Raw genomic sequence first — 11,889 nt, 5'->3', positions numbered from 1 at the left:
AGCTTACGACTCTCACGCCGTCTCTTACCCCCCAAACTTACAATAAAAACTAATTTGGCCTCTCGGGAAATCAAGCCAACTTAGTCTGAGGAGTGGCACCAAGTCCGAGTATCCCATTGTGCTTGTACACCACACTTTACTACTCCCCCCCTCTGTCTTTCTATATTCACTCAAACGCCCCATTTTGCTGAAGCTATTTCTTACTGTCTGACCCCCCCCCCAACTACCCCTCACTGCAGATGCATGTGCAGCTGCAAAAAAAGGGGGCTTCCACAGTACGATTATTGTATCCACTGGACATTTGTATGGATGGGTCCATGAACCCCACTCGCAAATTCAATAGTGGAGCTTTTAGCGTCGTCAGAAAATGATCGTCCCTTTCTTCAGATTTCCATCTGTCTTCACAGAGAGCTATTTGTCGACTAATTTAAGAGTGAACCGGGTGGTCGCACAGTGGGGACCCTTCCATCTCACACTACACTTCCTGGCCTTCAGGGGCCATTTGCAAATCAATTGACCTGAGAAAAGAATAAACGATAATTTGGTTTAATGTAATGCAGTGTAATGAATGGGGAGGGAGGAATGTTGATATATTATCAGCTTTGAACAAAGGCATAGGGAATTAATGAGTCTTCCATTAACATAACTGATTTACATCCGTAACCTGTATCATTACACTGATGGTAATACTACTGATGGTGAGATTCAGTAGGCAGGTGTTTACATGACATGATAGGCCACTAGGTCCGATGCATTCAAATACTTTAGAAGCACTTAAATCATAGAACTATAAAACTATGGTCCACCTTAAACATGTATTTTGGACGCAAGCTTGTACACATTCAGAGTAACACGAATGTTAAAGGAAATCTCAACCTTAATATCCTGACTATGTTGCAAAAACAATCTCACCACAACGTCCTTTTAGTAGACGTCCTATAGCTATTGGTCAGATCTTCACTTGATCAGCCGATGGAGTGTGCTCAGGTATCATACACTTGATATGTTCTAGTTTCCATGTTTTTACTGTGCCCTTTAAAGACTTCTTATCCATTTTTGCTTAATGTAAAAGCTGATGATTACTTGTTGACCTTGGTAACAGAAGTTGAAAACGGTCAGTTTAGTAGCTGATGTGGAACTTTTTATCATATCACATGATCGTCATAAGCAGAACATGTATGTATGTTTATTTTCATTCTGGGAAGTTGTTCAGTACAAACCTTCCTTAAATCATTATTGTTCATTTGTATTCACCAGAATGTGTTAACCTCCACTAAAGAGGGATTCTGTGTGCTATATGCAATGTCTTTGCAGTTAACTGAGAGTAATATTTTTGCCTTAAGAAAATATGTTGGTAGTCAAAATGTTGCACATAGATTTTGGGGGGATTTTATGGATGTGAGCCACAACTACTCTTAACTTAATGATGGTGATAACACGGTATGTGTTTCTACATAAAATCAAGGGGATGCATTAAGAGAAGAATGCAGTGGTTTGTTAAGGTCTGAATTGGATGAATGTCCAAAAGCCTTTTTGTAAAAAAAAAAAGCATTAAGTGTATAGTGAGGGGAGATACAATTTTGTGTGTTGAGCTGTTTGTTTCCTGTATAAAGTGGGTTTAGAATCCATCAGAGCATGTGTGATCCCATTTAAGTGCCTATGTGGAATTTATACCACGGAGATGTTATGTACAATTACACCTCTCTATCTTTTCCTGACCACTGAGATTAGCTGTCATCTACTGCCCCCCAGTGTACAACATTACAAGTGACATCAAGAGGTACATTGGTTTAAACTTGTGTTAACTTTCAATAATACTGTTATATACTATTGAAACTATTGTATCAGCTACTTAGACCTTCACATTTACAAAAATATATGTGCTTTTAAATGGATTATGGGCAGATTCATTCAGGGTCTCCGTCTTGAAGTACTTATCTGATCTCAAATTCAACCCTTTGGCAAATCAGATTTTTCCTCAAGAAGGAGAATATGTAAGAAATAAAAAAGTACATCGTGAAGACGGGAGAAACGTTCATAACAAATACTTTTATTTTGTTACTTAACTGCTATAAGAAAGGCAGTGCTGGTATAAGGAAATAAAAACAAAACAAACATAATGGTTGGACATCAACATTTCTATCAGCATAGGTCTTAAACAAGCCTAGACTGTGATCTACTCAACAAGTTGGTTTAACACAGAGCAAAAACAATGATCTAACTAAACCAAACTTGTTAAGTTTCAGAACGATTTGCAGGCTCAGCGAACATCACAAAGGACAGGAAGTGCAGTTCGTTTGCAGTAAAAAGTTTGGGCATTTCTGGGTTTCTTATAGTCTAATGAGTCTATAAAGCTGTCTATAAAATGGCTGATTTATGTGAACATGCTGCTCTCAACCACAAAGAGGGAAATTCCCCTGACGTTATACATGAAAACAACTGAGGGATGAGGGAATAAATCTTCACTCAGACAATGTTTGTGCAGATTACAAAAATGTTTATAAGGTTGGGTCTGGTAGGTGGAGCCAGAAGACATATTTGGTCCGTGGTAAATTACCGTAAAGATTGATTAGAAAATATACCCGAAGTGAATTTCAGTCATAATTATTTAGTCTACAAAGGCAGAGTAATGAACAGCCCCATGTCACAGGCTACCTGGACGCAAAGGAACCTCAGGTGTTACATTTACAATGATACAAAAACTGAAAAATGTCACATATTCCATTTGAAAACTGGAATATGTTTTGGATATTTTGATCAATTAAGATCAAACTGACAAACGTGTGATTGATTTCTCTGTATTAATTTGAATTCCTATTTCAAAGTTACCATTCATAAGCAGTCAATGCATATAACCCAGACAAAGCTGCATTATAGCAATGTTCCAGCATTGTGCAGAAGTAGTGGTAGACTCCCCTCCACTACAGAACTGACTGTTCCTCATTTTGCTTTGAGCTGGTGTAAGTTGTTCTTTGTCTTACTACGGCAGCTCAATATATACAGTATATTGTTCAGTTTTTAAAAATGTGTTTGACTTAACGTGAAACAATCACAGTATAAATGAAAGCAGTAAACTGGTGTTTCAAACTGCCTAAAAACACATGTGTTATTAGACATACAAAAAAAAATAACTCAAACCAGAATGTGGTGTATTCTTGATACGTATAAATCACATACGCATACACACAGTCACACGCAAAAACCTCATGTTTATCTTGCTTCCCCAATTCCAATTGTATAACTTCTCTATCTACTGTATGTAAATCTTGAGCTGTTTTTCCCCCTCCTATTTTAAAACACACCAGGAATGAGCCGGTAGGGCACGGCGTCAGTGTAGCGTTTCCAGTCCTTGCCGTACTTGCTGCCACAGCGGTGCTCGTCGCGCACACAGCGGTGCACCAGCAGGATGGTCATGTAGACGATGTAGAAGTACGGGAGGATGTGACTGAAGCCGCAGGCCGCACAGTAGGCCAGAGAGCCCATCAGGTCACCGGTGTAGTTGGTGTGTCGAGCCACGCCCCAGAACCCTGAGGTCATCAGCTTACTGTGGTGGATGCCTCCGTCAGCTGAGCGGTAGGAACACTCGATGTACTCTGGCTTCTTCCCCCAGATAGAGCACACGCCCTCTGTGCGTCTGAACAGATCCTTCTGCCGGTTGGTGGTGCGGAAGATGTAGTATCCAACCAGGCCGAACAACAAGACAGCCAGGGCCTGGACAGGTAAAAGCTGGACTGGGTGGTACACCAAGTACAGGCCCTGGATAGACAGAAGAGGCATAATTATGTGGCTAAAATTCATTTATTTGAATGCCCATGCTAAACTGTGTGTGATGGAATGCACATGTCTGTTACCTGCAGTGTGTAGAGGTATGGCAGCCAGACACAGTCACCCCAGCCCAGGTACCATCCAAAGTGGTCGTGGCAGATATCAATGGTCTTCAGGTACCACGCCTCATTCCAGAAGAAATCCAACACATAAAGGGCCTACACACAAAACCACAACAGAAGAATATTGCAGTTATTATATTAACTCGTAGAGCGTTTTTTTTAATGACGAAAAATCTGAAATACTGTTTCTCTTTTAATTCAAACTGTTTATAAACACAAAACGATAAAAATGTATCTTAAACCGAGCTGGATACGATTATTAATCAATTCAATTCATTTTGTGAGGATTCAGATCAATTAAGAAGTTGCATAAAATACTTTTTGTCTTGTCGATTCTCCCTTTCCCTTGTAACATGACATTTTTTAAAGTGCAAATTATGGGCCATGTTATTATTTTCCAGTTAAACATCACACCAAGGTTTTAAATTCTTTAGTAAAATATACACTTATATTTGTGTATGCCTTTGAGCAAGAATAAAAAGACCTGCAACTCTTGCAAAAATGTCATCATTGTATACATACACAAATAAATGCTATCCCATACAGCTACGCATGGACTGACGAGTGTTGTGCATTTTTCATACAGGCATTACCTTTAAAATTTAGCATTTAAAATATGAAAAGTTAACCGAGTTGTGAAGGATTCCTGCTCATCTATAAACAGCCTCGGCTGCTCTTCAGGATTAAACATGAGGACAAAATCTCATATGAGGAGTTGAAAGAAAGCTGAGATTTATATAACTGACATGTTTTTATATCTTGGTTTCTTTACATTTTGCAGCACTTGTGCTTCCACAGGTTTGCTCAGTCCTTCAAACAGATATTGATTTAAACTGTCTCCTTACCTGCAGCACGTTGACCAGGATCATTGAGTTGGTGACGTGGCCGTACAGCTCTTGCTGCTTGGCCATGTAGGACAGATTGATCAGAGTCCAGGCTACGATCCCCGGCCGGCCGTTGAAGAAGAGCTTGAAGTCAAACCACTGGCCGATGCGCGGGTTGAACTCGATGCCCATCATGTAGTTGTAGAAAACGTTCCCTGTGAACTTGCTGTGTAATAATAGAATGAGGTGTAAATCAATGTTGATACAGTTGGGTGCTAACACCTAGCACATCACTAGTTTACCTTGTAGATATCACAAGCTCTACGCAGATATCTGATGTGATGACTTGTCACTAGAATTGGGCAGTATCCAATTATTGATCCCTTTAAACCTTCCCCGGTGAACAGTATGTCAATCGGATAAGACATATTGTACAGTACATTGTACAGTAGCCTATTTGTATGAGTTTCTCGCCTAACACTACATTTTACAAGATTACATTGAACTTGTCACCATGAAGTTACCTTTGACCAAATACTATGTTTTTACTGGATAGTGCTTGAAGAATAGAGCTGTAGCAACTTCAAACACAGATATTGGTGTTGCTGCTGGACATGGTTACACACGCTCTCAAGACATTTATTACAAACATGCACCGCACATTACACGGCACATTTATTCCCCCCCCCCCTGTCACATTTTCACCAGTACTCACCAGTCTTCAGAGTTGGTGGGGAACAGGTAGGCCTTGACGAAGGCAAAGGTGGACACGGCGTAGCCCAGGATGTTAGCACACCACATGAGGGGGATCCAGTTGTCGAAGATGATGGTGGGAGAGAACCAGTGGAAATGATGTGCGTTGGCCAGCCACAGAGCATGTGTGATGAGCCAGCACTGTAGACCATTGATCTGATACTTGTTGATCAGGCCTGCAGAAGAGGATAAGGAGAGGAATTCGGTTTGAAAGAGAAGTGACGTACATAATGTTTGGATGAAGAAGGGGGTTGAGAGGTAATTACCAGCGGGCGTTCGTGCTCCGTCCTGTACTCCACCAGCGTAGCCAGGGATAAACTTATGAGTAATGTCAGGAACACACATGTACAGGAACGCCTAGAGAGAAAACAACAACCTGTTACTAGCTTGCAATTAACGATACCTCTCCCTGTTTGGCATAGGGCTGCACAATGACCACGTTTACACCCACAGCAATATACCAATAATAACCCGGATGAGATAGTTTGACAAATAGGACATCGTCATGTAAACAGCAGTTTCTGCTCACCGAATGAATAAGGTCATATTTGGAGTAATCAATAATCACATGAAGACAGCTGGAGAATTCCGATATCTTAATCGCATTAATGAGGTTCGTGGCTGTTAAACTAGCATGTGTAAACCATGGTGTAAACTTACTTAAAAAGAAGAGGTGTAATATTTGGTTGACAAAACAATGCAAGACAAAGATAATGTCATGAGGGGTGTTCATTTTCATGGATTAGATGGGAATAATTACCAGAAAAGAATGCGCCAACGTCATGACACTTCTAACACTACAAACATTGGCCGCGTTTCCCAGAATCGTTAAGAGCCTCTTTGGGCTAAGTACTACTTTGGAGCGCTCTTAAGAACGCTGTGAAAGAAGAATGCGTTTCCCAGATTCGTTCTTAGCGAAAGTAGTACTTTCACTAAGATGGAACTGTACGACGGCGCTGACCCACTCTTTCAGCCTTCTTAGCGACCAAATCGTCAGTGATCATGCTGCGTCAGGGAAATTTATTTCCTCCACTTTTCGAAATAATAAAACAATGTTCAATGCGGACCTGGCGCAATAAACATAAACTAATAGTAGAGAAAAAAATGTTTTAATGAATTACACGTTTACGTTTTCCACACACAAGAGTTTATAGTACTACACATAAAAAAACATCCACAACCCTGTGGCATTTGACAGATATCAAGGAAACAGATTTAATTGAACTCAGCTGAACCTCATCCAGAGCGGCTCCACCTGCTATAAAGGCGTTGCCAAAGTCCGCGCGTGTGAGAAACCATGGCTGCATTACAACAGCCTCGCCGTGCGCGAAGCCAGACGGTTTACATAAATGCATACGTGCGTCGGCACTTCTCCCCACTGGACGTGCTATCAGACCGGGCCGTCCAGGCAAAGTACCGACTGCCCCGGCCGTGCGGAGATCCAACGGCTGATCACTCTGGTGTCTCCACACACATGCAATTTTTCCTTCAGCCCCCCGGAGATGCAGCTTCTGACTGCGCTGCGTTTTTAAGAACATATCAACCTCTTCTGAGGTCCAACAACCCCCAGCCCCTACCCCTTTACCACCAGTCACCAAGCACTGATCACTAAACCATAAACCCACAACCACCACATCACCCATATACTCTCAGGCAGAACCAGCAGATGTAGGCTACATGTAACGTCCTGCACACTATGATTATTGCTGCAGTGTCCGAGTGCTTTACCTGAAAGTCTGGCACTGGAATGCTGTTGAAAGGGGGGCACACTATACGCACACGTCATTAACCTACGCTTAGATAAATTACAAATTGCCTGGGACTTTTTGTTGCTATAGGTTTGACACTCTCATTTCAATGCAAAATGATACACACAATACATGGTTGAAAAGGAAACCAAAGTAGTTTATTGAAACCATATGGGGGAGGGGTTACTCGGCGCTGTCTTTACTGGGCGTCTGCATCACCTGCAACGAAGGGAGATTGATTAGTGAAACCTTCGCACTCTTCCTTTTTGTTTGGTTCTGGAACTCCTGCATCTTCTTCCTCACAGCACGCCAGTCACGCAGGCCACATGGGATGGAGGGGGACATATTTTCGGCTATGGCCTGCCTAACACGGTTCTTCACCGTGATGTTCTTTTTGCCCCTTGTTCCCCCGAATAAAACTGCCCGGTGCTGCCAGACCTCGTCCACTAACGCCCATCTCCTCCGCGGTAAACGACGGTGCCCGCTTGTTTCTTTTTCTGCCGCTCTCTTCCACTCTCACATGTGTGTGCCTATCCACGGGGTATATATGCGCTAATGGGCTTGATTACTACTTGGATACACTTGTTGCCACCCCCCCCCCCCCCCCCCCCGCACCCACACACCCCCACACACACACGATACATGCGTAGCCTAATTCCACCTGTGTGGGGGTGACCACGGGGCGCTGTGTGTGACTTACGCGCTGATAAAGAGGTGGGTGATCGATTCGCCTGGCATCGATTTATTCAGTTTCAGCACGACCGCGGTGGACAGCTCCCACCAAAGAGCCTCTTTCGCTTCAACTTACGCGTTCTCCAAAGAAGGCACCAAAGAAGCCATCTGGGAAACACCCGTATCTTAACGCTCGTTCTTTGGCGAACCCTTCTTTCGACCCTTCTTTGGCCCCAAAGAACGATCGATTCTGGGAAACGCGGCCATTGCTGGTTTATTCAGAATACGCTGATTGACATGGAAATGGGAATATTCCCACTAGCTCCTGCACATGGAAACACCTTATTTGTGTTATTGTCTTAACCGTAATATGGACCTTGATCAGAATATGATAAACGTGGTCAATTAAGAGTTTCTGCAAGTGTCAAACTCTTTTCTACTGGTCATTCTTACCTGGAAGGCCACCCAGATGGCGTATATCTTAGCAGCAGTCCAGGTGAAGGAGGGAGCGCGGGCCCAGATAGACAGCAGTGTGGCCTCTCCACTGTACAGGTCTAACAGAGGCTGGCTGACAGAGCACTGGTACTGATCACACGCCATCACAAAGAAGAAGACAATGAAAGGGGCAAAGCACAGCAGGGCCACCACGGCTATGAGGGAGAACCAGTCCACCTCCCTGAGAAACAAGCACATCATGCAGACATAAAGATTAGGGTTCAAGCAGTGATCCAAGATGAGTTTGGGATCCTGTATGTATGGGCATGAGGACAAATGAATCACATATTTCTTGTGAATTCCCAATGTTTCAAATGTTACTACTAGCAGGTCTTATTGAGACTTGGAAGGTAAGACTACAACAAGAAAACAACCCAGACACAACAAAACTTAATGTGAGGAATGAGGAATGAGGAATCTATTTAAGTGTGTGGAGAATCAGGTGTATCTGCATTTTTTTAATGTTAGCAAGGAGCAACAAGGAATTTGAATGCTCGCCCCCACCCTCTGTTGTGGACTCTCAAGTATTTTCGGTGTGTTGGGAGTTTGGGAGAATACATAAATGGTGGCGATCTTCACCCTGCTAATTGAGGGTGTGATTGTAGATCACATCTTGTGACGTGCCTCGACACATAATTCATTTTAAAATAATGTGAATGTTTGGGTCTTATCTTTGTGACATGCTCTTGGCATGATATTAACTTTATTATTTTATTATTAAATCACCCTGTTGCATTCATGTTTATGTCTTCTAATTTATTTATGGTCTGGATTTACCTTAACATTATTTCATTATATCGATATACAGTATGTTCTTCTTGTAATATATATTGTATTGTTTTTGTAAATATACTTTTTCTAACTTACTAATGTATTAAATGCTTTGGCAACATGTTTTTAATATGGTCCTGCCAATAAAGCTATTTGCATGATTTGAATTGAACTGAATTATTTGTGGAGTGATGTGAACTGACCAGGCTCTCCCCCACTGTGCGGGCTCCTCCTTCTCCTCCGATGTCTTGCCATTAGCACTGGGCTGGGCTCGTCTCCTGGTGGCCTCCTGGCCCGCTGCTCCATTCATTTCTGTTGGGAGAATCAGATTATCGGGTTATGATCAGTTGTACAGTGGCACCCTGTACTTTGTACACAACTACACTCCCTTCAACAAAGTGAAACACACAAGTAATGACACTCATGGAAAAATAAGTTGTTGTCTTCCTCTCTGTTCTTTATTCAAAAGCTGGAGTCAGCGATTCTGGAGAACGCTTGTTGTCAAAATCACTTTTTCAAAATCAGTGAATATCTCCGTTGCGATCCAGTGTTAATACACAGCTCTGTGAATATACAGACAGGGTATGTAAACAGCACTGTAACTAACTAGCAACATACCAGTTTACAGAGCCTAGGTTTTGTATTCAGACTGGATTTTTTTTTCAGCACACACACACAGTAGCAGAACTGTCAGCCTACAGGTAGTTGATCGTGAGGAGATATCCACTGATTTAGCTGATGAAAATGTGTGAGAATCAGAATCGCTAACTCCACCTTTAATACAAAAGTCCTCAACATACTCGATTTCCATGAGGCAAAGATTTATAAACACATAATGAGGTCACTGGGAGATTGAATGTGCATGTCCTTGGAGGTGTGAGATAACAGAGCAGAGTGGAGGTCAGCTTGGCAAATAGCATGTATTAGTGCTGCACTGATGAAACCACATGTATTTAACTGAAAGAAATGCAATGTTCTCTGGGACTGCACATATCATTCTCCCCCCCTCCCCCCACACACACCCCTTATCTCTCTCTCTCTGTCTCTCTATCTATCTATCTTTATCTAACTCTCTCTCTATTGTGGAGCAGAGGTAATGTGGGTCTGCTGCAACATACCATGTTCACTCTGATGCTACACAAACAATAGCACTGATGACTTGAACGCCTCTGTTAAGTTCAACATGTCTTTTTGTTGGTCTTGGTGATGTTTTTACAAGACAGACGCGATAGCTTATGTGAAGATGGAGGGGAGCATCGTTGCATAACGTCAGCAAACACTGATATGTGTCTTTTCGGAATACTTTAAGTTCAGTAAACTTAGATAACTCTCTCGCGCGTGCATTTGTATCTGATGCTAAATTGTCGTAAAGCATCTCGAGCAAAAACAAAGGTCCCTGAACGGCGCAGCCCCTATTAGAATAGCATGCAGATATCGTGGACACAACGTTAAACAGACGTTATACATGTTTATAATCCCTTTAAAGATGCCCTATTGTACCGTAGCTCACTCACCCGTGGGTATCTGAAGCGACAGACAGAGAAATAAGTCGTCTCTTGTTTCCTCCTGAGCCAGGTGCTGGAGGTGGCTATCATGTAACCGCTGGACAAAACCATGGACCCATAGACTCCGCCCATAACGCCACTACGTATTAGAATTCAACCAATGGTATCCACGCTTGAGGGCGGACCTGGGAAGCGAACTCGCCTCTGATTGGATGATACTAACTGGAACCACCAGCACCTGATAAGTTCGCCAGTGGTTGAATGGTGGAGTCATAGCAAAGCAAACGCTGACTGTCAGCCCCTTACAAAACGTCCATGCTGTCTGCATTATGAAATATGTGTCATTATCTTCTTTATGCCTCCAAACATTGGCCTTTTAAAATACAGCTGTTTAGTATGCAATGCTGATGTCAATGATGACTGTATAGAGACATTAATAGACCTTTTTTTCATTTATTTCCTCTTAATGCATTTGATTGAAAAGTAAAATTGGACTCCAGTGCAATCAAACGCATAGTCTAAATGCTAACCAGAATAGTAGGCTATATAGTAGCCTATGCATTATGCTATGCTATGTAAATAATAACAACTGTCTCCTGTTTAACCTGAATGAAATATCATATTTAATGGTCCGTTATTGTTGTTGGATGCAGTGGTTGGTAGGCTTTTTACTTCTTGGTATCCTTCTTTGACAATGCTACTGCGTGTTTTACTTTTCTTTTCTTTTTTGTGTGGGGGTATAGTACTGTACAAGCTGTTTGGATCCGCAGTAAAAATCTGCAGCACTTGAAAGTGAAAGATGAAAGTGGCCCTGTGTTTCCAGGTGCATGTACACATATTAACCACTAGAGGGTGGTAGATAGCTGTGACAAACTTTTAAATCTCCTGCAGAAGATTCAGGTTGCTAATTGATAGAGGTCCATTTTTTTTAATACAAACTTGCCATCATCCAAGTCAGTGGGATCCGCTAGCCGTAGCCAAAAAAATTGATCTTTACATTATAGGTTACTGGGCCAAACCTGCCAAAAACCACCCAGTAAGAGAACATAACACGACCCCACAACCCATGGTCTGATGGAATTTCTTGTGTTGGCCTAAGGGGCAAAATAAATATTCATATGAAGATATAATTTCCAGACATTTTGAACACTTGAAAAATACCGTTAACTCTTGTTGGAACACTCGTGTTGACACTTTATGGTCATCGTCATACAAACATAGTTTTATTATCCGG

At 42.1% G+C, this 11,889-nt stretch overlaps 1 protein-coding gene across 1 annotated transcript; it reads right to left on the bottom strand.

Moving 5' to 3' along the window:
- Nucleotides 1–2,048: 2,048 nt before the first annotated feature.
- dhcr7 (7-dehydrocholesterol reductase) lies at nucleotides 2,049–10,759 on the bottom strand. The gene is made up of 8 exons (XM_080034991.1): nucleotides 10,665–10,759; nucleotides 9,354–9,462; nucleotides 8,338–8,560; nucleotides 5,731–5,821; nucleotides 5,427–5,640; nucleotides 4,733–4,937; nucleotides 3,852–3,983; nucleotides 2,049–3,756 (listed from the first exon to the last, which is right to left on the bottom strand). Exons 2-8 carry the CDS (start codon nucleotides 9,458–9,460, stop codon nucleotides 3,292–3,294), a joined length of 1,437 nt encoding a protein of 478 aa, XP_079891117.1. The 5' UTR covers nucleotides 9,461–9,462; nucleotides 10,665–10,759; the 3' UTR covers nucleotides 2,049–3,291.
- Nucleotides 10,760–11,889: the final 1,130 nt, after the last annotated feature.

This window comes from Ammodytes marinus (genome assembly GCF_949987685.1).
Source record: "Ammodytes marinus genome assembly, chromosome: 1".
Lineage (NCBI taxonomy): Eukaryota > Metazoa > Chordata > Actinopteri > Uranoscopiformes > Ammodytidae > Ammodytes > Ammodytes marinus.
The sequence above is the reverse complement of the archived record's forward strand: the minus strand, read 5'-3'. Positions and strand labels throughout refer to the sequence as shown.